At 30.6% G+C, this 24,417-nt stretch overlaps 1 protein-coding gene across 2 annotated transcripts in view; it reads right to left on the bottom strand.

Annotated features, from left to right (window-relative positions):
- LOC129965822 (CD109 antigen-like) overlaps window positions 1-24,417 on the bottom strand; it is a 91,295-nt gene that overhangs the window by 62,265 nt on the left and 4,613 nt on the right. The window contains exon 2 of one of the 2 annotated variants that reach the window (XM_056080031.1): window positions 21,441-21,522. The exons of the other annotated variant lie outside the window; for it this stretch is intronic. Within the exon in view, the coding sequence (XP_055936006.1) occupies window positions 21,441-21,442 (2 nt within the window). The 5' untranslated portion in view covers window positions 21,443-21,522. The remainder of the gene's footprint in view (window positions 1-21,440; window positions 21,523-24,417) is intronic. 2 annotated transcript variants of the gene reach the window in all.

Raw genomic sequence — 24,417 nt, 5'->3', positions numbered from 1 at the left:
TCTCTAGCGGGATTCGAACTCAGGTCTCTTGATCATGAGACCAGTGCCATGACCATTCGGCCATGGAGATCCGACTGTCGTTCTTCAATGCGGCACTATTACCACGCTTTTACCACCTTGCTATGCGTGCTGTGGTACACTGCCAGTATTGCTCTAGTGTACGCTTCGGATGTGTTTTGCTGCCATGTAATATTCGTATATAATAAAGAGTCATTGTTTGATATTGAACCAATCGAGTTTTTTCATAGCCCATCAATTTTCGTAACAATGCATCTGAGGAAAGCCAAAAATAATAATAATAATAATTTAAACTAATAACTCCTTATGAAAAGGAGAGAACTGTCATACTTCCATTTCCATTACAAACATTTCGTTCCAACAACAAAATTTAGATCATAAGTTCTCAAAAGGAGTCAGTTAACTATACAAAAAAATAAAGATGAATGTGTGTGTGTGTGTGTGTGTGTGTGTGTGTGTGTGTGCCTGCGCGTGAGTGAGTGCTAGCATCCTACAGGTCACCAACAGCCTACTACACCTTTGTTTGACCTACAGCTATCAAATCTAGTACATATATATTTTGAAGAGGAAATGTACACCTTAGAGCGACATTTTTAAATTTTAATTTTAATCAATTAAAAATTAAACTGAATTACGGAGTTTCTCCGTGATATGTTTCCGAAATATTATCGCTCAAAAATGAAATAATATTTGCAAAAATGTCTGTTTAATGATACCAATTTAATAATCGTTAGATTTTTTTCTAAATGTTAGCAATTTTTTTTTTATTATTATATTTTTTTCCAACAACAGATTAAATTGTTGCCTTGAAGTTCAAACCGTTTTCATTGTCTCATCAGTTACCTCATCACGTGATTTTTCTTTAAATGTTGAAAGATAAAAAAGAAGGAATTTTTTTTACATATTTGTGTAGTTTATGAGAAGGGAAAAATAAAACAGAGGAAGGGGAAAAAAACAGTTATTCGAAATCAGTAATGAATATCTTTCAAACATGGCACAGGCTTGGAACAAAAAACAGTGAACTTCAAAAAATAACGAATTATGCCAAACATAAGTACCAATAAGTAAAACTTTTGATTAACTGAGAACAATAAAATGAACAAATTTATATAAAAAGTGCTTGTGATATTAAAAATATTATAGAATTATTACATAAAAGAAAATTAATCGATCTGAGTAATGGTAAAGTTTGATATCGAAAACGCTGCAATACGCGTTTCAGAGGAAATGCACATTGTTTATATATGTTATAGAGTAAACCTGCAATATTATTTTTATACCAGATGGAAAAGAATCAGAATGGTATTTTATAAACGAAGTTTTAATGTAATAATTATATCAGCGCGTGGTCCATTTTTAATGTCATATTTACAGCAAATAAAAACATGTATAAATTAGAAGCATCCTTACTTCGACTTTCTTACATATTTTCATATATGTTAATAACAACAAAAAACTGGGGGGGGGGGATCCAAAATGTTATACAATTAATTCATTTACTGACTTAAAAAAAATAACAGATTTTAAGTAGTTTAAAATAATTATTTTTTTAAATAGTTATTCAGTAGTTAAAATAGTAGTAACAAAAAGTAACATATTTCAAGTAGTTTAAACTTAAAATTAAAAAATCAAAGTACCGCAGAAACCTAAAAATAATTATTATAAACTTTACAAAATATAAAAGAAATATCATAAGTTAAATGATTTTTTTTACCATAAATAAAATGAAACTGAAGCTTTCGTTTCTTTTTTCTGAAGCTTTTTTTTTTTTTTTTTCTAATTTTTTTAAAGCAAAATGTGCAATTTTTAGGGCATAAAGAAATCATAATACTGACACTCTTCGAAACATAAACAAATAAAAAATATTTTAACAATGTTCTCTCCGGTAGACAGACTTCCGCAGAATCCAGTTCGCGTATTCTTCACGGGTCTCTTCCCCTTTCTGATCGGCATGACCTCAGACAGGTGTTCTGCCATTTTGTTATTGTTCCTCTTTCCCTTTCAAGGTTAAAGGACTCGTGATTTATTTTTCCCAGCTACCGACTCGCACAGACTTCAGTGAAGTTCCAATAACGAAAAAAAGAAAAAGAAAATCGTCTGTTCGGCTTTTCAATTATAGGTTAGTCGCCGCGGCAATTAGGAAATGTAATTTGTTATTTATTTCGTCGGCCTTTAGAAGGAAATTACAATTAATGCGATTTTTATTATGAAATAAAAAAGTATATTTTACAAGTATATTTTAATAAATTATATTTTACAAGCGAATAAAATGTTCCAAATTGTTCCAAGAAAAAAATAGACAAGTCAGCTTAATCTTTTCTTGATACAATTACCATAATAATGCAATTAAAATGCCCCAAAAAATGAATAAATTAAAAGAATATTTAATCATTTTCGACTGGTAAAATGTGGCGATGGTCGTGATTTTGATTTTTAAAAGCTTACTGTTGAAAGCAAATAAAACAGTTTTTTAAAAAAATCGAAAAGCGAACACTATGTTGGTAAATGTCGCCCATTGCAATAATTATATTATCAAAAAAATTCATGTGCATTATTATCGTATAACTTGTTGCGTAAAGAATTCAGTTATGCGTTTATTCCTTATACACAAAATTTACAAAAAAGATACTTGTATCTCAAATAATTCTCAATGTTTTAGGTCATCCTGTACTAGAAAAGAAGGGGGGGGGGGATTTTTCGAATTATGTCTACTTGCCAGTAAATATATGAATATAATAATAGAAAAATGTTATATTCATATATTTACATGTATGTTACATTCATATATTTACTATATGGCATCTATGAACATAGGTGTATAGTCTTCATGCCAATTTTAGCTTTTCATTAAATCTGTACCAAATAAGTCAATAGGAAGAAAACTGTTTTCTTAATCATATATTCTGTTTTCGAATTACATTGTGGAATTAAGCAAATATCAAATATCATTCAGATTTATTTAATTATACATAAAAAGTGTTGTGTATGCTCAATCCATCCGCATTCTTAAAACTAATTATTTTTCTAATCACTTAAATTTAAACTAAAAAAAAAGGCAGGTTAGCTTCCAAGTTGGATAGGTATCTTGCTTTTCAAGGTCTAATTTCCTAAACTTTAAACAGCCTATCAATGAACCGCAGTATCACACGATCGAAAATTTTCTGCTTGTTCAGCGTTTTTGTTTAGGTAAAATCCTCTTTTCCAGCCTTATATAAACGCTTTCTCTTAAAGTTTTAAAATCGAATCTGAATTTAGAGTATGGAAGAAATACCACTTCCTCGCTACATCTTTGTTCTATACGCATCAGTTTTATCATTTTACAAATCTGTCATCATTCGAGATGGAAACAATTCAGGCCTTTGTGACGTTAGTCCAGAGTTTCGTAGCAAAATAAATAAGTCCAAAAATATATTTTAGGCGCATTTTTTTCCACTGATTGAAACCAAAATTCGATATAAAGATGTAATTTCAGGAATAGGATGACATAGTAAATTTCATTTAAGTCAATGTGTTTCTGAGTTATCGCGTTTATAGGTTTGGGAAAGTACAGACCGACAGAGAGTCAATCTCTGGATGCATTTGGTTCAAAATCTTATTAAAATCTGCACGTTTAATGTAAAATCTATAAGCCAAATGCTATCTAATTAACTCTATACGTTTTGCAACTGTTAGTTTTTCACCTGCACTCAGATTACTAGATAGACAGATTTCCTCTGAAAACTTTGCATTCAAAGTTTGATTAAAAAAAAAAAAAATCTTCAAATTTGATGTAAATTTTATCCATTTAGCACAAAGAATTTAGGAATTATGTCTCTGATGTTTGCAGACAGATAGATATAATTCCAAAAATGCGGCTTTGGACTGAGGATGCGGCTTTGGACAAATTTGATGTAAATTTTATCCATTTAGCACAAAGAATTTAGGAATTATGTCTCTGATGTTTGCAGACAGATAGATATAATTCCAAAAATGCGGCTTTGGACTGAGGATGCGGCTTTGGACAAATTTGATGTAAATTTTATCCATTTAGCACAAAGAATTTAGGAATTATGTCTCTGATGTTTGCAGACAGATAGATATAATTCCAAAAATGCGGCTTTGGACTGAGGATGCGGCTTTGGACAAATTTGATGTAAATTTTATCCATTTAGCACAAAGAATTTAGGAATTATGTCTCTGATGTTTGCAGACAGATAGATATAATTCCAAAAATGCGGCTTTGGACTGAGGATGCGGCTTTGGACAAATTTGATGTAAATTTTATCCATTTAGCACAAAGAATTTAGGAATTATGTCTCTCATGTTTGCAGACAGATAGATATAATTCCAAAAATGCGGCTTTGGACTGAGGATGCGGCTTTGGACAAATTTGATGTAAATTTTATCCATTTAGCACAAAGAATTTTGGAATTATGTCTCTGATGTTTGCAGACAGATAGATATAATTCCAAAAATGCGGCTTTGGACTGAGGATGCGGCTTTGGACAAATTTGATGTAAATTTTATCCATTTAGCACAAAGAATTTTGGAATTATGTCTCTGATGTTTGCAGACAGATAGATATAATTCCAAAAATGCGGCTTTGGACTGAGGATGCGGCTTTGGACAAATTTGATGTAAATTTTATCCATTTAGCACAAAGAATTTTGGAATTATGTCTCTGATGTTTGCAGACAGATAGATATAATTCCAAAAATGCGGCTTTGGACTGAGGATGCGGCTTTGGACAAATTTGATGTAAATTTTATCCATTTAGCACAAAGAATTTTGGAATTATTTCTCTCATGTTTGCAGACAGATAGATATAATTCCAAAAATGCGGCTTTGGACTGAGAAAGGTCAGAAAGGTGGAGAATTGTGAAAGTTTCGAAGCAGAATTATTTTTTTTTAATGATAATAATACTTTTCCCCCTTTCTTTCTGCGTATGCGAGAAAGTAAAACCAGCAAGAACGGTCTCTCCAAATCTTTCTTGCATACTCTTTAATTGTGAAAGTTTCGAAGCAGAATTATTTTTTTTTAATGATAATAATACTTTTCCCCCTTTCTTTCTGCGTATGCGAGAAAGTAAAACCAGCAAGAACGGTCTCTCCAAATCTTTCTTGCATACTCTTTAATTGTGAAAGTTTCGAAGCAGAATTTTTTTTTTTTAATGATAATAATACTTTTCCCCCTTTCTTTCTGTGTATGCGAGAAAGTAAAACCAGCAAGAACGGTCTCTCCAAATCTTTCTTGCATACTCTTTAATTGTGAAAGTTTCGAAGCAGAATTTTTTTTTTTAATGATAATAATACTTTTCCCCCTTTCTTTCTGTGTATGCGAGAAAGTAAAACCAGCAAGAACGGTCTCTCCAAATCTTTCTTGCATACCCTTTAATTGTGAAAGTTTCGAAGCAGAATTTTTTTTTTTTAATGATAATAATACTTTTCCCCCTTTCTTTCTGTGTATGCGAGAAAGTAAAACCAGCAAGAACGGTCTCTCCAAATCTTTCTTGCATACTCTTTAATTGTGAAAGTTTCGAAGCAGAATTTTTTTTTTTTAATGATAATAATACTTTTCCCCCTTTCTTTCTGTGTATGCGAGAAAGTAAAACCAGCAAGAACGGTCTCTCCAAATCTTTCTTGCATACTCTTTAATTGTGAAAGTTTCGAAGCAGAATTTTTTTTTTTTAATGATAATAATACTTTTCCCCCTTTCTTTCTGTGTATGCGAGAAAGTAAAACCAGCAAGAACGGTCTCTCCAAATCTTTCTTGCATACTCTTTAATTGTGAAAGTTTCGAAGCAGAATTTTTTTTTTTTAATGATAATAATACTTTTCCCCCTTTCTTTCTGTGTATGCGAGAAAGTAAAACCAGCAAGAACGGTCTCTCCAAATCTTTCTTGCATACTCTTTAATTGTGAAAGTTTCGAAGCAGAATTTTTTTTTTTTAATGATAATAATACTTTTCCCCCTTTCTTTCTGTGTATGCGAGAAAGTAAAACCAGCAAGAACGGTCTCTCCAAATCTTTCTTGCATACTCTTTAATTGTGAAAGTTTCGAAGCAGAATTTTTTTTTTTTAATGATAATAATACTTTTCCCCCTTTCTTTCTGTGTATGCGAGAAAGTAAAACCAGCAAGAACGGTCTCTCCAAATCTTTCTTGCATACTCTTTAATTGTGAAAGTTTCGAAGCAGAATTTTTTTTTTTTTAATGATAATAATACTTTTCCCCCTTTCTTTCTGTGTATGCGAGAAAGTAAAACCAGCAAGAACGGTCTCTCCAAATCTTTCTTGCATACTCTTTAATTGTGAAAGTTTCGAAGCAGAATTTTTTTTTTTTAATGATAATAATACTTTTCCCCCTTTCTTTCTGTGTATGCGAGAAAGTAAAACCAGCAAGAACGGTCTCTCCAAATCTTTCTTGCATACTCTTTAATTGTGAAAGTTTCGAAGCAGAATTTTTTTTTTTTAATGATAATAATACTTTTCCCCCTTTCTTTCTGTGTATGCGAGAAAGTAAAACCAGCAAGAACGGTCTCTCCAAATCTTTCTTGCATACTCTTTAATTGTGAAAGTTTCGAAGCAGAATTTTTTTTTTTTTAATGATAATAATACTTTTCCCCCTTTCTTTCTGTGTATGCGAGAAAGTAAAACCAGCAAGAACGGTCTCTCCAAATCTTTCTTGCATACTCTTTAATTGTGAAAGTTTCGAAGCAGAATTTTTTTTTTTAATGATAATAATACTTTTCCCCCTTTCTTTCTGTGTATGCGAGAAAGTAAAACCAGCAAGAACGGTCTCTCCAAATCTTTCTTGCATACTCTTTAATTGTGAAAGTTTCGAAGCAGAATTTTTTTTTTTTAATGATAATAATACTTTTCCCCCTTTCTTTCTGTGTATGCGAGAAAGTAAAACCAGCAAGAACGGTCTCTCCAAATCTTTCTTGCATACTCTTTAATAAAGGTATTTATCCCAGAAAGTGGTATACAATAATTATGAAATATTAACTTTCTGTATGAATTAAGCATTTTTACTGAATCTATCGTGCTATCCTTGGCGAGTTATTTGTCGTTTCATGGCATGTTATTAATAGTATCATAAAACCGAATTTATATTTTAGATGCTTTTGTCCTAACCCATTGGAACCAAAATTTTACACAGAACATCAATTGTAGTCGCAAAATTCAATACCAAATTTGACATATTTAAGTCATTGCGTTTTTGAGTTATCGCGTTTAACTGTTTCTGAAAGAACAGACCGACAGACGGTCAGCTGGTTGTTGTATTTGGTATAAAATTTGAAAGAGTTATCTAGACTATAGATGTTAAATCTGTGCACCGAATTTCATCTATCCAGCTCTCTTCGTTTTGTAGTTATCGTGTTAAATTATATTCGAACAACCGGACAGAGAGACTTCCTCTGACTGGATTTTGCTCAAAATTTGATAGAAATCCACAAATTTAATCTAAAGACCATAGGCCGTCTAGATCAAAGTATTTTTGAATTATCTTTGTCACGAACATATAGACGAACATTTTCCAAAAATGTATTTTTCGAACTGAGGGGTGATTCGCTAAAATCTCGAGATCGATGTTTTTTTTTTTTTTTTTTTTTTTTTTGACAATTATATTTTCTCTATACTGCGCATACGAGAAAGCAAAAAAATCGATAGATATTCATAATTTTAATATAATATTTGCAGATCAAATTTCCTCCATTAGTTAGCTACTTTCTTCATTTTCCGTATGGACAAATTGGCCGATTAATAAGGGACAGAGAAACAAAATTTCCAAACTAGTTACTTTTGGACTAAAAATGATCTAAAATGTAAAAAAGAAAAATCATTAAAATCTATATGCCGAATTTTCTATTTGAAAACTATTTGAAATTTCGACACTTTGGATTATTTCACTTTATATACATTCCATGTGTGAGAAAGGGAAAAGAATGCTATATTTAAGCCAGTAAAAGAACCTTGAGCATAAGATAGTTGGCCTTATTCAGTACAAAATCTAAAATCACGCTTACAGAATTTTGCACCTGCTTATGCCTCGATTTCGTGATATCCTTCGAGCACGCGCAGATGTGAGCAGGATTCGACAGGATTTTGAATAGCCCACATGATAGAAAAACAATAATTTATCCTCCAGCCAGCATTCCAACTCTTGAACTCGTTGGACTTTCTTAAGATAGGTATTTGTAATTTAATAGAATAATTCTGAATCCTCATTATTTTTTTGACTTGGAAGACAAGATATTTGAAAACAAAAAAATACAAAGCAAGACATGGTCAAAGTATAAAATACAAATTTAGAGAATATTCGCATGTTTTCGATTCTGCAAATTCCGAACCATTAAAGCATGGCAATGTTTTAGGCTTGATTTATCTATCTTTAATTATTTTTTCAAAAGTTACTCTTTATTATTTAGTAGCAATTACTTGCACACAAAAAATACATTTAATGTTATCGAAACGCACGTGTGTATAGATGTAGTTACTAAAACAATTAAAAGTATTCTTGTAAACAATATTTTTTTTTATTTATTCAAATTAATGCAGAAATTTATATGATAAAATTCATTTCACTGAAAAATGACCTTTTTTTTAGTTTTTTTAAAGTTGTAATTGAAATGTTTTTTGTTTAACTACATGATTCGAAAATACTGCGGAAAAATATTAAAATATCTGTTAATTTTTAATAATGTCAAGTTTAAATTTTGATGAATTCCTTTCTCAATGAACAGCTATATTCGAGAAATAACAACGTTCCAAATTTAGTAGCGCTAGATCTAACGGTTTGCAATGTAAAACGTTTTGAAAAGTTTTTTATGCATGTCGCAATTTATATATACAAGGGATGTTTAAATGAAAGGGTACGAAACGACACTGTGGGTATAAATGAAGACTTTATTCAAAGTATACACCATAGACCTGAGCTCAACAATCCCATTGATTAACGAGCCGAAAGATTCCTTGTTCCCAGAATTCCTGTGGCCGTGACGAGACTCAGTCCTTCACAGCGTCTTTGAGTTCGCCGTCCTAGTTGAAGCGCTTCCCTTTCCGATGTTTTTTCAGGGTGCCAAACACATGGAAATCGCAGGACGACATGCCCGGGCTGTAGGGCGGATGGTCGAGCTGCTCCCACTTGAACTTGGCCAGTTTCGCGTGTGTGAACCTGGAGACGTGTGGATGCACGTTATCAAGGAGAAGAACCGCACCCTCCATGAGTACCCCCGGTCTTTTGTTCTTGATGGACCTGCGTAATCTTCGTACTGTCTCTCAGTACACATCGGAGTACACGCGTTGTTACGACGTTTCGTACCATTTCATTTAAACACTCTTTGTAGTTTGCCACAGTCTGTCAATAGATATTACTATTTTTAAAAAAATCTAATTTCTTGCAAACAGTTGGAATTCTTTTTATTGAATTTATTTATTTTATTCAAAGATGAAATATAGAAAAAAGGAAGCAAATACAATCATAAAAATTAGAAGTATTCTCTCCAAAGATTATTTATTCAATTCCACATAAGAATGTCACATATAAAGCATCGTTAAAAGATATTTCCCCATGTACAATGTAGTCAAGAATGTTCGGTTGTTATCGATAAAAATGCTTTAAAAGCAATGAAAATCGCAGCTCGCTTATAGTTCGTTACTGTTGAATTTCGACATATTTAAGTGATAATATTTGAAATATTATCCAAAGCAACGAATATTTTCATCATCTTCAAATTTAAATAAATATGTTAATTTGACTGTTATGGTTTTTTGTTGTTGTTGTTGCTGCTGCTGTTGTTGTTGTTTCTGGTACATTCAATTTTTTATAAATATTTCTTTAGACAATCACATTGGCTTTTCGATAAATGAATAAAGATATTTTCACTTTCATTGCTAGATTGGAGCAGTAATATGCATATCAAATTATTACAATAATTGAAAATGTATCCATTTTTTTCATTCAGTGAACATGCCAATGCCCATGTTTTAAAAAAAGGTTGCGCCTTTATGTAAAATTTCATTGAATCTTCTACCAAAAATCACACGGTAAATAAGACAAAATTCCCAGCAAGCAACAGCATAGTTCTCGATTTTTGAAAAATAACTACCTTTGCTGCTTTTCCATCAATGTTTCTTTCAATATAAAATCTAAATGTCATGAAATAGGTATAAAAATAAATTATGCAATTTGAAAAGGACTTTTTTCTAGTAAACCAATTAATCCAATGCCATAAGACCTCGATTGTTCGAACTTCTTTCAACCGAGACCTTTGTTAATAGTGAAAAGTATCAGAAAATCAAACCGTGTTTTCCTTCCATTTTTTTTTTTTAATACCATCGAATTTTTTTAAAAGAGGAGTTAAAATTTATATTGGAACTGAAGGCTAATAAAAAATCATAATTTGGAGGAAATTTTTAATAATTCAATATTATTTAGAATAACAAATAATAAAATAATTCCATATTTCAAGCCCTTCAATAATGATGTCAAAAAATTTCATGAAATTCCGTGAAAAAATAGTACATTAAAAATATCGAAAAAATTTCTCTATTGAGTTGGGAAAAATTTTCTTTTGGGAATATTCTTAAATAATAATTTTAAAATGAGGGGGGGGGGGAATGGTAACATTCGCGAATTCTCTTGTCAAAATTAAATTAAAAAATGCATGAAAATTTTTGATAAATGATAAAAGTATTAAATATGGAATGACACTTCTGAATATATATTTATTATTTCAAATAAATGACATTGGAAAATCTTGTGCAAAGGAAAGAAGACAAAATTTAAAACTTAGTCTCTAGATTCCCGATTATCGGAGAGGATTACAGTCACATCTTGACACGGTACGTACATATATTACATACAATATAATATAAAAACAGTATACCACATTTCATTAATCAAGCTTATGTTTTTGAATAATTGTGTTGACCTAATGATGACAGATAGAAAATATTTTTAAATGATTGTGATTTATTTCCAACTTATATAAAAGAAAGTAAAACATATGCTAATTTAAATTATATATATAACATGCGGTTACATGTATAATAATCAACATCTATACATCTATAATCAATCATCAATAAACATGTGGAAAATTTTATATCTCACCACGTATGCTAGAAAATTATTACACAACCGACAGTCTCATCACAATAAACAGTGAACTAAATTTATAGGAATAGGAAGTCAAATATCCGTTAAAAATACAAGAGCTATAAAATTCCAAAACGGCTCTTCATCGACCAGATGTTTAAAAAATAAATTGTGTCATCGCAATTTTTCTCAAAACAACGTTTATGAAATGACATGAGGAGAAAAACTAAGAGAACATGTGGTAGAAGATTGCATCGATCAAATAATTTCTTGCATTTGTTGATGCAAGAAACAGCAAAAAATTGCAGGAAAAAATATTTTCTTCAAAAAAGGAAGAAAGAAATATATAATGTATTTGAAGTTTAATGGATGAGAATTTATTTATTTATTTATTTTTGAGAAATTTTTGGTCGCCTCTAAGGATTTTATGAGATCTGCTCTTACGTTTTACCAAAAAATTATAACCATATATAATTTCCGATAAATGGAATATTAAAAGAAAAAATATTTTGAACGTTAAATGTGATGAAATTTTACTTTAGATATCCCTGAATACACACAAACACACAAAAATAAAACATTTTTGGAATATTGCATATCTGCCTGTTTAATCTATAAACATAAACTTAAAAAAAAAATCTACAAAATCAGGGGAAATTTTGTTACCTGATTTTCGCATCAAAATCAAATTTTGGACGTAAAGTGCACCAAAATAAAATTTTGAATCGGATTCGTTCAAGAAAGTCTGCTCGTGACTAAGTAAAGGCAATAACTCAAAACTACAAAGAGCTAGGTGAATGAAATTTAGCACATGATTCATCGACATCCAAAACTCGTCATATAGTCTTACAGAAAATTCAAAATCATGTAAGTGCATTATGAAAAAAACATGTCAAATAGTATCAACTCTTGTGAAGTCGCAATATAAGAAAATAATATCTAACCTCACATTATTTTGCTTTCAGCTAAGAAGTCCCCCCCCCTTCCTCTCTGCTTTTCTTTCTTTCTTTATTCTTTTTTATCAAAATTAAATTATCGCTATGTCAGATGATAATGGATAGACACAATTATTTTAGAATTAAGAGTGACCTTCCCTAAATATAATTATTCTTTGTAGAATAATGTGCGAAATATGCAAAACAACTTAGCGAAAATAAAAGTGGCCTTTTCGAAATTCAAATGAAATGAAATACACCTTTTCGAAATGTAAAGTGGCTGGATAATATGTTTTTGCACAGCTATAAACTTCGAAGTTATGGAAGGAAAACGTTAAAATATCGATTAATTTTTAATTAAAAATATATTGAAAATTTCGCAAAATCATTGTTTAATGAGAATTTGTATAAGAAAAACGATAACACGCTAAATTTGATATCTGTACTTGAAATGGTCTGTCCTATAGAACGTTTTGAACTATTTTTTTCCGTTCAAGAGGTTCTATATCTTGAAAGTTTTATACTTTTTAAAAATATCATGCTGCTATTTATAACCAACAGAAGTGATCTTCCCAAAACTTTCTTGCATGATCTTTAATAAACTTGTCCTGCCAGAGAACGCCTTGCATGGCACTGGCGTACGATAGTTACGAAATATTAACCTTTGTCGTGAAATTCGCATTTCTACTGAATCCGTCCTGTCATTTTAGACGTATTATTTGGCGATTAATTCCTAGTATGAGTTAAGAGTATCCAAAAATCGAATTTATATTTTCTACATATTTTTCTCAATCAACTGAAACAAAAATATAACACAAAACTGCAATTGTAGTCAAAAAGCCACATAACAAATTTGATATATTTAAGCCATTGCATTTTTGAATTATCGCGTTAACGTGTTTCTGAAAGCACAGACTCATAGACAGTCAGGATAGGTGGATTTGGCTCAAAATTTGACAGGTGTCTACAATATAGATGTGAACCGAATCTTATCTATCTAGCTCTCTTCGTTTTGTAATTATCTTGTTAACTTGTATTCGAACAGACAGATAGATGGACTTTCTCTAAACAGATTTTACTCAAAATTTGGTAGAAATCTGCAAATTTGGTGTGAAAACCATATACCAAATTTCAATTGTCTAGTCTAAAACGTGCTTGAGTTATCTTTGTCACAGACACATAGACATCCGTCTTGAAAATTTTTTGAACTCAGGAACTCTGAAACGTGAAAATTCGTCGAAATCTTCAGTTCGAATTTTTTTTTTTTTTTTTTTTTTACTGTACTCTCTCTATAGTATGTATACGAAAAAGTAAAAAGTATACCCTCTTATGGACATGATCATGGTAAAAAGAATTGCTTTAGCTCTCCAATAATATATAGTTCTTTAAAAGTTATTTTATCAGAACTTACAAGTGTAATCATTTCTCTTATATACTCAGCAGAAAAATGTTTCGATAAAAAAAATTTAACTGAAATCTACGATTGCAAATTTCAAGTTATCATGTGAGAATATTATTATTTTTTAAATCAGTATTTGTCTTAATTAATTTAAGTCATTAACCAGTTTGAAACAATCACAAGACTTCTCTCTCTCTCTCTCTATGTATGTGTATATATATATATATATATATACATTTTTTTAAAACTTTCTAGCTGGTAAACAAAGTTTTGAAGCCGGACTAATTTTGAGATTAAATAACAGCTATGATGCTGTGGCGATATGAGATGCGCGAGGATAGAACCTGGGACCTTGTGGTTTCCAGTCCAGTAACTAAACCATTATACCAAAACAATCGTTCCGATAGAAGAGTTGTTAACTGGCTTATATGCTATTCACCACAATGTCATAGTTCTACGTCAACCTTTAAAAAACGCATCTGTTGTCAAAGAAGCATACGTAATAATAAAGCAATACTGGTAAGAGAAGGTCAACCTTTTAAAAAGACATCTACTTTCAAAGAAGCACACATAATAATAATGCAATACTGGTAAAAACAGGTAAAAAAATATATGCGATGATGAAAATTGCCATTTATGCTTTATTCATTGTCTACGCGATTTTGAGCTTCAATATTCATTGCCTACGTGATTTCGAGCTTCAAAACCCCCTAACCAAAACAACATCATATTCTCACATGATAAAAAAAAGGATAAGGAAAAAAGTATAACTTAAAAATACTTCACTTTAAAAAATACCACTAGAATGTTTTATTAGAAATAATATTACTTTTAATTATAAAACGTAGCTTAAATAAAATCTTTAATGAATGTTTATTTGTCGATCATTTTTAATTTTCATTCCTTACAAAAATTTCGTAGTAGATATACAGCTAAACAAGCGAAAAATTTGTAAACAAATCAGTACCAAGTTACTAGGAAAACTCTTTCTCTTACCTTTTTGATTACCATATTGGCGACAAACTCGGGAGCCCACAAAACTAGGATTCAATTTATCTTTCTACACATCACTTTGGTTGTAATAATTTCAGTTGTTTCATATCAACACAATTTATTAAGATATAAGAGATCGGTAAAAAGAATATTAAAACAATGTAAAAGTGAAGATTAGTGTACCTCCTGCTGCGCCAATAAAGATGGCGGATGAAGTAAACAAACACGTCTGCGGAATAGCTACGGTTACCACTTTCTGCAATATAATTATGATTTTTGACTAGTAAATATTGTTTTTTTTTTGTTTGTTTTTTTGAGACAGGCTGCGCCGGTCTGTTGGGTGCAAAGCAAGAGTTAGATCATGCGACGCCTTCGGCATCTGTAGAAGGCACCGGGCAGAGTTTTTTAACTTATAAAAACATCCTACGGCTCGCTAGCAACGGGAGAGGGAACCTAGTAGCTTCGCTAGCACATTGAACATAAGGACTGTGTGGATAACAGGAACAGTACATAGCCAAAAGAAAAGAAAGAATGGAGGAAGCAATTGAAACATTCTCCATACAAAATTTCAAACAAGCATCCTTTTCCCAACTTCATCAACTCGTAAAAAATATATATATTCCACTCACCCTTCATCCATTCTGCAGGTTCGAAATACTGTCTTCCATTCATTTACTCAACATCCATTCTTGTACAATTGCCGACATAAGAAATTATGAAGTGAACCAACCGTTAGAGCACCAAAAGAATTGCGAGAACTGCGAAGAATTCCAATGCAGCTGACTTTCAAAGTAAGAATGCAGACGATTTCGTAAAGTAAGAATTCAGACGATTTTTTAAAGCGCATACTAACAATTAAAAATTGCAAAAGAATAAGTATTTTCTGTTTGTATTCACATTAAGAATAAAATTGCAGTGTCTTATTAGTTGTAAAAAAACTTTTAATTATAATAAAGAACAAAATTAAAATCTTTAATCGATATTTTTCTTATTATTTTTAATTTAACATTTTTCATAAAATAGTTGTAGTTCATGTACAATTCAACCATTGTAAAAAAGTAGTAAACAAAACAGCATTAGGGTTGCTAGAAGAGCGTTCCGTTGGGTTGCCATATTGGCGACAAACTCGGGGCCACACTAATCTTCACTTCAACCTTAAAACAATTTCAATTAACTGATTTTTATTATCATAGTCACTGTTTCGTTAGCCATTATAAATTCTTAAAGAAAAATGATGCATATTACGAAATAGCCAACAAATTTTCATAAAAGTAAATAGCCAATTAATACGAGCATATACGAGTAGAAAATGAAAATGAATCAATATTATATTGACTATGTTGAAATCTACTTTAATGTCTGCTTGAGTTTGTCGTCAATATTATGACCCAAACCAATAGGCTGTTTCCCCTTATTGTTAATTTGTTTAAAATTGATCTTTTTTGCCTTGTTGAGCTGTATACCAGCTACTTTGGCGACCTGGCATTACTGACTATGTGAAGGGGCACATTGAATTAAATTTCAATTCTAATAAAAATTAAGAATGAGCTTTAAAAACTAAATAACTTTATTGTTGAAAATTTCTAAGTTTGAAGACAAAAACGTTAGCAAAAGTTTGTGTATAATTTCAGAATTGGCATTTAGCATCACAAACGCTTGTTAAGCCTCTCCACACATCCATAGCCTCTTCTTTCTTGACGTTGTGTTGGCGATTAATGAAGAAAACATACCGTTCAGAAAGCTTCAAATACTTCTGCATTTAATTTATAGAAGAACATAATTCAACAAATCTTGCATCCCATAAAACCGGAAACTTAAGGGAAGCATAAAATGGGCATTGTACCTAAGCGATTAAGAATATTGAAATACATTTTTACAATTCAAATATAAATGTCGTGCCAATTAAATCAATTTATAATGTTTTTGCTCGTAAAGAGCGTTTTAAACTCCATTATTAAAATTTCCAGGTTGGAGATGGAGATTCAAGTCGGCGGAACAAACATAAAAACACAACATACAAGACAAAAAAAGGCGAAGTAGCGAATCAAAAGCATCTTCTTTTTCTTATAAAGTTCGTTTATACTGTAAAATCAGATTCAACAAGAACTTGCTGAAGAAAACTGGTTGATGAACTTGAGAACTTGGTGAACAAGATTAAGCAACAAACTTGCCAAATATAGATATTTTTCTCCACAGTATTTCACAAAATCAACTCCACTTCAGTCGTTGAGATATATGACTGCGATAATCCGTCCTAAAAATGGACAGCAGGGTGTTCCTGTATTCAAGAAAAGATTTGATCTCCAAAGCGATTTGATTTCAGAAATTCTTCACATAACATAAACATTAATCGATCTCAAAGTTGAATTAGACTTTCTTCAAACATCATTCACTTTGCAAAAGAATAGAGATATCAAATTTTGCTTTAAAATATTTTACGATTGGTTTATTTAAATTAGAAAAAGTTGAGAAGTTAAAAAAAATTATATAGCCTCGTGATACTCATTTGCACATAAAACACATCAGAATTGAAGTCATCAATTAATTATTTGAATATCTGCTAAAATTTCAATCTTTGCTAAGAATATTTTACTTTTTTTTAGATTCACTTCAAAAATCATTAAGCAAAACTGTTTGGACGTAACAAACATGGGGAGAATACTAATATGCATCTAAAAGACCTCCCCCAAAAAAAGCTACATTTCTTAACAATTTAAATCCTATTTTAAAGAATTTTATTAAAAGAAGCAAATTTCGAACCTAAAATTAAATTTAAATAAATATTTTCTTTCCGAAGAACTAAAAATTAAATTTTATAATTCACATTCTGATCTGGAGATGCAAAGAATTCACTCTAAAATGTACGTATTTTGAACGACATCGTCATCTAAAATACAAATATTTTTGAGTTTACTCAAGCTGCTATATTTTGAAACGGAAAAACTACAGCCCAATCAAAACATCCTGAAATTTCCCAAAAACATTTCTCCATATAAGGTTTAATTTCTTTATCCTTTGCAACATTTCCTTTACTTGTTGCAATGATTTTAATAATATATTGAGAAACATTTTTTTGACGTGACTGGGAATAGAGTGTATGGTGATGTACAAATGATTCAATGAGAAACTTGCACTGCAATATCAGAATTGAATTAATTTAATCATAACTTTACATAAGAAGAGAATGGAAGAAATATAATTTTAATTAAAAAAATATTTTACATTTAAAAGTGAAAGGATCTGCTCCATGATGTCAATAAGACAATGTTATTTTGTTTGAGGAAAAAGTGTTGGCGCACTACAGAATAGGCAGTTTGCTTAGAGCTACCAGATTTGGCACAGATTTGGTGGGTAGGAATGTGCACATCAGAGAGATTTTTAATAGAATTTTAATGAATTAAAAATTAAGCAACCTTTTAATGTTTTTCAACGATAATTTACGAAAATATTATCGCATAAAAATGAATATTACAATATTCCAAAAAAAAAATCTGCCTTTACATTACACCAAATTAATAATTAGGTAAATTTTTCCTGAATTTTGGAACACTATAAACAAACCATATGTCAGAAATTAAAATAGCACGGCTTTAAAATCTGCCAATTTGGTAGAAACATTGACATTAAGTTATATCAAATCAAGTGAAGTGAAATTATATATAACAATAAAGCACTGAAAGGTAATTCAATGAAAGTTCAAAAATATCAACTCAACGAGTCCCTCCTGAAGTCACGAGGTTATGTGGGGGAACTTAAAATTATAGGATCACAAGCAAAGAAATCAGGAAGAAGTCCGTTACGAATTCGTAGCAGTTCTGGAAAAGTTTATATCGTCCAAAATAGGTGTTGGGATCGACTAACAATTTTATAAATTCAAAGTAAAATATAATTTTAATGGTAGTAAAAAGTATGTAATGTTAATAAAAGTAAATCATGTCAATTTTGGAACACTAATTTTTTTCATTTTATAAGGAATTTATATTTTTACCTGTTCTCATGAATTAATTTGAAAACGTTATAGTGCTTGTTATTATTAAGGCTAACTATTTAAAATGCATAAAGTCGGAACATTTATTTTGGAATTCTAAAGTTATTGATTTCGGTTGTAGACGTGAAATTTATTATTTCGGAAATAAATATCACATTTAAATGAAATTTTTTCTTTATCGCATTTCTTCATATTTTCTCACGTAACCTGTAAGGTAATCAATATTTTAATCAGCTAATAATATTCTAATAATTGGTGGAACTGGACTTTCCTAATTAATTCAATGGGCGACAAGAAAAATCTGAGAATTTAGAAGCCACCGCTTAAAATAGTTGTTTGGACTTCGTTTTGGACAATTGGTTGAACATAGAGAAAGAGTTTGAAGTTGAAGTTACATTTTACTAGCTTATGCTTATTTTCAGAAAAATTTGCGCGCAAGCAAATTCTGTCTTCGAAAGCTTTATACGGAACATTATTTTTCACATATATTTAATCAATGAAAATTATTTCACTGATTTAAAAATTCATAATTATAAGGTTAAATGTCTTATAAAACTGTGATAAAAAATATATTAAGAATTTTTTTTTTCTTTAAGGGGAGTCGCATTTGACCAACTTTCAAGGTCTGTTTTAGCTGTTAAAGGTCTTATGGTCCCTTAACGCAGTGTATTATCAGTTAATTAACAAATTGGACAGAGGACAAATTGTTTAACATGCATTTTTGGAGAAATATTTTTATGTTAAACAAGAAATGTACATTCGGATAATGGATGCCTCGAAGAGCAAACAAAAGAGAATACTCTGCGTTTGTATTTATGATTTCCAGAATTGTATTGTATTGCTATCTGTCAGAGACGCCACTGGGTATGAAGACAAGATGAATGCGATTGTAACATTTGCTAGTGTTCTGGATGAATAGACACCCTCTTTCCAAAAATAATTACAAAGTTTCAAACAATTGGACGATTCGTTAAAAAATATAAAAATCAAAACATTTTTTTTTTTTTTTGTGATTCTAAAAAATGTTCAGAAGGGTTTCTGCTATTAAATAAAATCATAAAAAAAATTCGAAATATTAAAGATTTAAAGGCCCTATAGCTCTTTAATATGAGAAATAAGAAAATCAATATATCCGAGCTAAATTAGAAAACATTTCTTTCCCAAGCATGCTATGCCTGAACTTGATTTTTAAAAAAATCTAATACATTGGTACATTACTCAATATTGTAGACTATGTATTAGTTGAGAAGTAGGTATGATGGTAACAAAAATAATATTTAAGATCAATTATGAAATAAAATAACATCTAAACAAGAAAATACATCCATAAGTGAAAATCCTCATCCTGTTCTGAAAGCTATAGGAAATAAATTGCCAACGCAAAAAATAATAATTTTCTTTCCTAAAACATTATCATGTTTCCATAAGATAATAATAATAAAATAATAACAATCAAATTATAAACATATAAGAAAAACGCATATAGGAAGTGTCGGAAGCTGTGAAAACTGTTCTTGCCTCAGAATTAGTGATTTATTTACAGCAGCTCAGAAATAGAAAAAGAATACGCACTCAGAATTCCTTTTTTTTTGTGTGTGTGTTCATTTATTGTTCTGTTCAGTTTGTTAACGAGAAAAATAATTTGAAAAGAACGAATCAAAAGGTAAACGCAGGAAACTCAAACACCGGAAATTTTGAAGTTTGTAAAGAAAAAGCCGGACGAAAAGGGAACTAACACGGCCTGTGATGCGGAACATTCAGTTTATGCAACTATCGTAAATCCATCAGGCGCACAAAGCACTTGCATTTCATGGATCATGCACACATTTTTTTGGTCTAGACTTATGCATATGAAGCGGAATCTCGAAGAAATTTCGAAAATTTAAGTTGCACTAAAAGAAATTGTAAGAAATTTTGTTAGTAAGTATTTTGATAAGGATTTTAAAAAAAATACCACTAATCTTTACATGGAATAAAAATATAAATAGCTGTAAAATTCCTGCTATAGGGATTGGGGATTGATACATATATTGTATTATTGTGTATTATTATTATTAGTGTGTGTGTGTGTGTGTGTGTGTGTGTGTGTGTGTGTGTGTGTGTGTGTATGTGTGATTTTTTGAAGCAGAATCGTGGCCGAAGACAGAGAAGACCCTTTGAATATTTAACTTCGTTTTATTCCATTCCGGGAGGCATGATTTATGTACAAGCAGAAGCGACGAACACACCAACACAAAACGATACAAGGGCGAAAATGAGGAAAAGCTAATGGAATATTTTTCCCCGTGATTATATACTGTGAGATTTTCATATGGATTTATTTACACGGATCGAATTAGGTAAGGGAATTATAGAGATCTTTTAAAAGAACGTGCTTGGCTTGACAATTTTTATTCCTTCACTTTGAGAGGAGGAACTTGTCGATGTCAGCAATTTTACAGAGCTTCTGTTGCAATAATTAAATAAAAAAGATGGAAATGGATCAGTAAATAAAAGAACATTTTAGAATGAAGTTAATATGGGCTAAATTAAGCTAAAAAAAATTAGGAAATTACTTAAGTCTAAATTAGATTTTAAAATATCATTACACATATATTTATATGGAATTGGTTAATGCGATCGATCTTCATCCATCAACATTTTAATCCCTCAGTCCCTGCCTTACGCATCATCCTTGATAGTTAGATGGTTCAGGTATTAAGTTATACTTGCTATGAAAAACGGATGCATACATCCCATGTTGCTTTACGTTCAATATACAATAAAATGAACATTGTTCATTTTATTGTATATTTGCTCAATGTGGTCGCAGTTAATAATATCGATTTGCTGATTTAAGGGGACTGTCACGAAGTCTTGAACCCACGATTCTTAACCTTCCGACATAGCAAGTGAATAGAATAATGACATGGCAATGAGATTCCTTAGTAAATGGTTGTGTAAGAAAAATTGAGGATATACATAAAACATAACAATTAATAATAACACATGAGAAAAACAAAACGAAAAAAATAAAGAAGATTTTACATTAATAAATTTCGGCAACATCGGTCCAGAGTTAAGTCGGTGGTATGGGAGTTTACCAGAAAAGCGTAAATGAGCTGGCACCCTAAGTTGAAAAAAAATCATGTGAATTCATAATATTATAATAAACATGAATTCAAATATCTCTAAATGATGCGTTTGTTGGCACAGTAATCATGTTATTATCATGATGCTGTGCTTAAAGATTATTGTCACATGAAAACATTCTTTAAATTTCTCTTTAATAATCCAGGATTTTAAAAAAATGATGATACATTTGGATGAATCTTTCAAGCAACATTAGATTGTGTACTGCGTTTTTTTTTTAGGTCTAAGGATTTCTAAGATGGAAGTGAAAAATATTTATCAACTAAATGATAGATGGGAAAAGAAGAAAATATGCTTTAGAAAAAATTAATTAAATGTAGTATAGGTTCAGAAAAAATCAATATAATTTAAATTAAATTTATTTAATAAATATAAACAATTCTAATATAAATAAAAAAAGATTAATGAAATTAGAATCAGATAGTAAGAAAAAGATAAATCATTATATATAAGAAAAGAATTAAAGTTCACTAAGAAACAGAATAACACAACAGAAATAAGATTTACGAAAAAAAAAACATTAATTAGACTATTAAGGCAAAAATAGATTCATATTACAAAACAATGAATGGCGAAATATAAACTATTATTTCGAAAGCAAAGACATAGATAGCTCTTAATGTTACGAACAGTAACTGCACCCTGCACAATGGACTCCCAAATTTCAAAAGACACACTTCACGTTTATCACGTGAGCTTGACTTGATTCATTCTCAGGAAGTTGTTTCCTCAAACAAAAAGAAGTGTATGACGTTACTTTTAAGAGAAAGATAATGTTGAAAAAACATTCTTTTCTTCTGGAATCGACTTTCAATCCCAAAATACTGCCAAAAGACATTTTGGAGAATATCCAGAGTCCCTCCCACTCAATCCTTTTCAGCATGGTTGAAGTTTCCCGCGCTTTATAAGCAACTAAAAATATTTGACATGAATTTTCCGAGAAAATTCCTATTATCATCTCTAGCCAGTTAAAGGACTAAATAAAGAAATTTTGGCTTAGTAAAAACTTCTCGCCCCCCCCCCTTTTTTCCAATTTTTTTATAACAACTTTCCAGTCAAAGTAATGTGAGGTAGCGGTATATTATCAGAATCTGAAATCAGCTGACATCTGCTCTACAACAATAAAGAAGTCGTTTGGTGATTTAGATATTTTAAATACACTACAGTAAAAATTTTGTTACAAATAAATAATTGATTAAAAAGCGTTAATGGAAAAGTTATCTCTGATTGGTATGATTTATATAAAATATCTCATAAGAATGCTTTATATCAAATATCACAAAAAAAAAGTATACTAAAGAATTTTTCGCTCCATTTTTAGATATTTAAAAGCTAACTATTTTGTTTCTAGCTCAACTAATGAACGTTTCAAGCTCAGCCAAAACGAAATGAAAACTCAAGAACTTATCAGCAAAATTTCCAAATATCATTTATTAATATATATCCACACTCTAGAAAAAAGATATAAAATGTTATTCATTTTCTACAATCATATGTAAAACGTCATAAGCTTTCTCTTTAATTACCTACATGAGAATTATATAACCATGTCTATCTCCTTTCTTTTTTTTTCATTCAAAATAAGTTAGCATTAGTGATGTTTTATGCATTTATTCAAAGCATATTCCCCATATCACCTAGACTGGATAATCTGCATACCTTTACTCTTATGTATTTTGGTTTAATTTTTTTTTCTTTGTAGCTGTAAATAATTTGTTCATTAGTCTTTAAGAATTTTTTTTCTTATTTTTGCATACAGCATGATGCAGAATTCCATCTATTTATTGCGTTACATGCATACCATCGCCTATTACAATTATTTCATACTTTGTTTGCATATGAAACTCATGCAATTCTCCCTTGGAAGTTTTTTCATCAAAACAGAAAACATTAATATAATTGACAAAAAAATATCTTCTTACACTATCTCTTGAATGCATGTTTATTTTTGTAAGCTTTGTGTTATTATTGTTGTTATATAATTTGTCCGCGATAGCCTGGTTGGTAGGGCATTGGATTCGCGTCCCTTGAGTGGCGAGTTTGAACCCCGCTGGCCGAAGACTCTCCGTGTGTGTGGTGGCTGGCGCAAGTATAAATCTGTCGTGGTCACAAAGTCCTCCATGACGAGAGTAATACCACTGGGGGTGATGGATCAGGGGTGATCGTTCTCTGATTGAGGCCTAATTACGATCTGTGGATGAGTGAATTAAATGCATGAATGAAGTCCGCCCCATAAAAAGGGTTGTGACATGTGTATAGCTAAGCCATACTCTTGGCCCTAGATAGCGCTACTGAAAAACAAGAGAGGCACCCTTGACTTAAAATCACTGACTTCTAAAGTCAGAGGGTTTGCCTATGACAAGTGCCATTAGAAACAACAACAGAAAATAAGGAATCAATTCTAAAAAAATCTCGATAAAAGATAAATTAAAAAAATAAATGATTGAACTTAGTGATCAGTTTTCCCATTATTTTCAAAGAAATAATATGCCTTTTGATGAAAATAATTGAAATTTGAAAAATCATATCGGTTATACTCTTTCTTTTTACTTAAGTTTTTATGATATTCATGAATCATTTTTTTTCTTCCTTTTTTTCAGATTAAAAAAAAAATTAATAATTATTCACAATCGTTGTTTGTTTTCTTCAGTTTATATACCGTATAATAAATCAATTCATTGAGAGTTTTAAAGAAATATATACAAGTAAAGAAATATATAATCGTACAAGCGGAGGTGGGCTCCCGAAAACTTTCTCGAACACTCTCTAATAAACGTTTAATCCTAGAGTGCGCCTTGTATGGCATTGGCGCACAATAGTTACGAAATATTAACCTTTGGTGAAAATTTAGCATTTTTATCGAATCTATACT

Source organism: Argiope bruennichi, chromosome 4, assembly GCF_947563725.1.
Source record: "Argiope bruennichi chromosome 4, qqArgBrue1.1, whole genome shotgun sequence".
In the NCBI taxonomy this organism is placed as follows: domain Eukaryota; kingdom Metazoa; phylum Arthropoda; class Arachnida; order Araneae; family Araneidae; genus Argiope; species Argiope bruennichi.
The sequence above is the reverse complement of the archived record's forward strand: the minus strand, read 5'-3'. Positions and strand labels throughout refer to the sequence as shown.